General features: G+C 38.8%; 1 protein-coding gene across 3 annotated transcripts in view; it reads right to left on the minus strand.

Annotated features, from left to right (window-relative positions):
• The window catches only part of LOC106870178 (netrin receptor UNC5B-a), a 48,827-nt gene that overhangs the window by 17,128 nt on the left and 26,459 nt on the right, over positions 1–5,240 (minus strand). For all 3 annotated transcript variants that reach the window (XM_014916189.2, XM_052975106.1, XM_014916181.2), the window contains exons 2-4: positions 3,709–3,830; positions 2,323–2,594; positions 1,537–1,699 (exon numbers count right to left, since the gene is read on the minus strand). In XM_014916189.2, the coding sequence (XP_014771675.1) occupies positions 1,537–1,699; positions 2,323–2,594; positions 3,709–3,766 (493 nt within the window). In that variant the 5' untranslated portion in view covers positions 3,767–3,830. The remainder of the gene's footprint in view (positions 1–1,536; positions 1,700–2,322; positions 2,595–3,708; positions 3,831–5,240) is intronic.

A 5,240-nucleotide genomic window follows, 5' to 3' on the forward strand; every position in this document is an offset into this window, starting at 1 on the left:
ATATATATATATATATATATATATATATATATAAACTTGCATTCACACACACTCAGACAAGCACGCATGCGTGTATATAAAGCTATGAATACACGAAGGAACTAACAGGTTGTATTATTCGGGTATCTGGATGACACAGCTGATGTGAGTTGATGATAGGGAGACTTAGTGATAAAAAACTTGTTTTTAAGGGTACTTACTGTATCACAAGAGGTTTGAAATATATCCGATGAATCATATCATAGATCGAAAGGTGAAAAGAAACACGACAATAAGAATACATAAAAGAGTAGTTCTAAGAAGTATTCTAAATATCCATAAACAGTTTCCGCCTACCAAATCCATCTACAAGGCTTTGGTCGGCCCGAGGCTACGGAAGACACTTGCCCAAAGTGCCACGCAGTGGGCCTCTCTCTCTCTCTATATATATATATATATATTACTCTTTTACTCTTTTACTTGTTTCAATCTTTTGACTGTGGCCATGCTGGAGCACCACCTTTAGTCGAGCAAATCGACCCCAGGACTTATTCTTTGTAAGCCTAGTACTTATTCTATCGTCTCTTTTGCCGAACCGCTAAGTTACGGGGACGTAAACACACCAGAATCGGTTGTCAAGCGATGTTGGGGGGACAAACACAGACACGCAAACATATACACACACATACATATATACACATATATACGACAGGCTTCTTTCAGTTTCCGTCTACCAAATCCACTCACAAGGCTTTGGTCGGCCCGAGGCTATAGTAGAAGACACTTGCCCAAGGTGCCACGCAGTGGGACTGAACCCGGAACCATGTGGTTGGTAAACAAGCTACTTACCACACAGCCACTCCTATATATATATATATATATATATATATATCGCATTACAGCAACATTTTCTACATCTTAACCGATGAGCGATGGAGCGGCGAAACTCTGAGTGATGTTGTTATAATAAACAATATACATACATATACGGCGATTGCTTCATCTTCACAGATGCTTGTCGTCATTTCTAATGATATTTCTAACTTTCCATCCAAGACCTCCCAGATGACTATTCAATCCCGTTGTCGGCATACAAACATTCATAACCCTCCACACACACACACACACACACAACAATACATTCATCTTTATATATACATCTAGCACTCCGTCTGCTCGTGAAATTAACGTGTAAGCGACTGAGCGCTCTACAGACTCGCGTACCCTTAACGTTGTTCTCGAGGAGATTTAGGGCGATACAAAATGTAACAAGGCCGGCCCCTTTTGAATTACAGGTACAACTCATTTTTGCCACCTGAGAGAACTGGAGCAGCGTAAGATGAAGTGTCTTGCTCGAGGACACAACGCCTCCCCAGGTATCGAACTCGCGACCTTTACACGTCGCCATTACACTCATGCTTACAGTTATACTCAAATCGCACACAAAATACAATTTCGGAAGCAAAGTGTCTCAGAAAAACACTCTCATAAAACAGAAACAATACAATGCCAAACACGTCTCTTCTAATTCTAGATAGATTATCGCCCTTTACTTACTGTCAACATAAAATTCGACTTCTCGGAAGCCATTGTTGTAGCTGGAATATACGGAGAGAACAGTGATGTTTACAGAACTTGTCAAGACTGGTTTTAGGTCAAAGGTGTCCCAAATTGCAAGTTCATCTTTCCAAGAAGTTCCATTGTTTTCGCTGAGAGTAAACTAAAACAAGAAAGAAAGAAGAATGAACGAGAAAAAGTAAAAATTGTAAAAAAAATATTCACGCTTGCACACAAAAAAGACTTTTTGAAAAAAACGTGATGAAAATATGACGAGAACAGATGTGTGATATAAGTATGTATGTATGTATGTATGTATGTATGTATGTATGTATGTATGCATTATGCATGTATGTATGCATGCATGTATGTAGGCATCCTTTCTACTATAGGCACAAGGCCTGAAATTTCGGAGGAGGGATAGTCGATTACATCGACCTCAGTACACAACTGGTACTTATTTTATCGACTCCGAATGGATGAAAGGTAAAATCAATCTCGGCGGAATTTGAACTCAGGACGTAAAAACGGACGAAATGCCGATAAGCATTTCGTCCGGTGTGGTAACGATTCTTCCACCTCGCCGCCTTCATTTGGTTATGTAATAATGATTCCGAACAATAACCAATCAATGAATAGTTTATCTCAATCAAATAAACAAGCAGGAACATTGATTGAATGCAGTAACCCAATGAAATTACGGTATATTAGTTATATTAAATGAATGCAATTCAGTCTGTAACCGGAAGCAAGGAAAATACAAAAACAAAAACCGGAAGTACTCACCGTTTGAGTGGAACCATCGCTAAAGGCCATCAAAATATCCTTTGATTGTTCGTGTGCACTGGAATGCTGCATGATCCTGGTTCGTTTGAGTAAATAAAAGGAAGAGAAGCCGATTTTGATCCATGAACCTACTCCTTCAAACCGACTCATCCACATGCTGTTGTGATCCAGTTTTCCGTCGATGGCTTCGCCACATGTAGTGATGTTACTGTACGAGGAAGAAACTCCCATACAACGCCCGCCATTTTTACGACAAGCAACGTTAAACATATCTGGTTAAATTGGAGACAAAAATTAGAAACGAAAAACAAATGGAAGAAAATAGGGGCAAAAAAGGGTGTAGAAAATGTAATAAATAAGTAATTAAAATAACTATGCTTTCTTTCTTTCTTTCTTTCTTTCTTTCTTTCTTTCTTTCTTTCTACTCTCGTTCGTTCGTTCGTTCGTTCCTTCTTTCTTTCTTTCGTTCGTTCGTTCGTTCGTACCTTTCTTACTTCCTTCCTTCTTTCCTTCCCTCCTCCCCATCTTCCTTCCTTTCTCTCTTACACATTTGTGAATACGTATGTATGTATGTATGTATGTATGTATGTAAGTGTGTGTATGTATTAATGTATGTATGCATGTGTGTGTGTCTGTGTGTCTGTGTGCGCACATACATGTTAATGGGTTTGCTCATCACCAGAATTCCCGTCGTTATCAACGGAACAATCTGTTTATTTATTCAAAGGCTTAATATTCCGTTGACACTTACGTTTTACTTAACGCGGTATTGTGTGGCGAGACATGGCTTTCGAATCACAACAGTTCAACTGTTAAACAATTCCAAATATTTTCCCTTGCCTTATTTTGGGAAGGCGCGTGGCTCAGTGGTTTGAGTTTTGCGCTCAAAATCATAAGATTATGGTTTCGATTCCCGAACCAGGCGATATGTTGCTCTTGAGCATAACACTACATTTCCCGTTGCTCCTGCTCATTCCGTTGTATGTGAATCCCAGCAGTACCAGGGAAGTTAACTTTGCGACGGACTGGCGTCCCGTTCAAGGGGAGAAGGTGTTGTAATCTTCTCCCTTATAAACCGCGGAGACTGGATTAAGGTCCAGCCTTATGAGTCCTAGGGGACATGACAGAGCTAAATCTTTAGTCAAATTTTTGCCCACAAGGATTGGAATTGACCATGGCAGAAAACATTTTACTGTGGTGACGAGCAAAGGAATCGAACGCATAAATTCGTGATTGAAAATCGAATTTTTAACCATTCAGCGATGCACCCAGTGTGTATATGTACCCATACATACACAAACACACAGTGATAAGCACAAACAGAAACAGGAACAATTATTCTCCGTACTTAGACATTTTGTTAGAATGATTCAAGGCGAAACTCACGTATTGCAGACGCTAAATCCAGAAGTGGAAGAATCGCAATGAAGGACCGGAAAAGCATTTTGGAACAAAAACCTTCTGACGATTAAATTCTTGGGATTATTTTCCAAAGTTTAAAAAAACGTCTAAAAAAAAAAAATAAGAAAAAATTAATGAAGTAGATGATCATAAATTTAAGGGAGACCATGCAGATGACGACAACAACAACAACAATAATAATCCTTCCTATTAAAGGCACTAGGCCTGAAATGTTGGTGGAAGGGGTTAAGTCGATTGCATCGACCCCAGTATGCAACTGGTACTTAATTTATTGACCCCGAAAGGATGAAAGGCAAAGTCGACCTCGGCGGAATTGGAACTCAGAATGTAGCGACGGGCGAAATACCGCTAAGCATTTCGCCCGGAGTGCTAACGCTTCCCTGCTCGCCGCCTTAATAATAACAACAACAACAACAACAACAACAACAACAACAACAACAACAACAACAACACAATACAGTACCAGGAAGAGTTTGTACACTCCCAACAGCAGAAAAAAGACACAATGCTCAACACACACCAGCAACAGGGAGATGTAGCAGGTGATGATTCAGTACAAAGTTGCCTCAATCTACCAAATATTGAAAGGTTATATAATAATAATAATAATAATAATAATAATAATAATAATAATAATAATAATAATAATAATAATAATAATGGTTTTAAATTTTGGCACAAGGCCACCAAGTTTGGAGAGAAGGGGGTTATTTGATTATATGAACCCCAGTACATGACTAGTACTTTATTTAATCAATTCGACATGTCAACCTCGGCGGAATTTGAACTCGGAACGTAAAAAGTCAGAAATAATACCGCTAAGCACTTTGTTCATGATAAAAATATTATTCATTACCCAATATTATTTTTAATTTCCCAAGACAAGCACGGTAATCAACCCATCACATATTTCAGTGTTATTCTGACTTCATCAGCGAAGCATAACCTTCACCGTACATACAGAAGTAGGAACGGAATCTTTGCTAAATAAATATGGACTAATGTATGTTTTACAAATGATGTAGTGTGTCTGTGGCAGGATATAAACTCTGAAACCATGGAATTGGTGATGGGAATCGTATGGTTTAGAAAATATTTTGTCTTTAAAAAAAATACCAATGAACATATAACAGGTTTCATAAATGTCCTTGTAAGTGGGGTCTGTGCATTCAAATGGTTTCGTACGTGAAACTATAAACGCATGTACAGACATCCTGTATATGAATAAGTGTTAAACATCTCCTCACACACACACACACACACACACACACACACACACATGTACATATATAGTATGCCAACACATATATTTTTTTATTCGTTTATACGTCTAAGCGCAAAGGTTGTGGCCATGCTGGTGCACCGCCAGTGTTACCACTTTTTCAATGGCTATTCTTTTATGATCGATGTCTCCTTTTTGAATTCCTGGCCGTGGTATAGGTACATCTGGGACCTCGGAAAGCAGGAGGTCAAGTTGTTCCTTGAAAATATCTCCC

The sequence above is a fragment of the Octopus bimaculoides genome, chromosome 20 (assembly GCF_001194135.2).
Source record: "Octopus bimaculoides isolate UCB-OBI-ISO-001 chromosome 20, ASM119413v2, whole genome shotgun sequence".
In the NCBI taxonomy this organism is placed as follows: domain Eukaryota; kingdom Metazoa; phylum Mollusca; class Cephalopoda; order Octopoda; family Octopodidae; genus Octopus; species Octopus bimaculoides.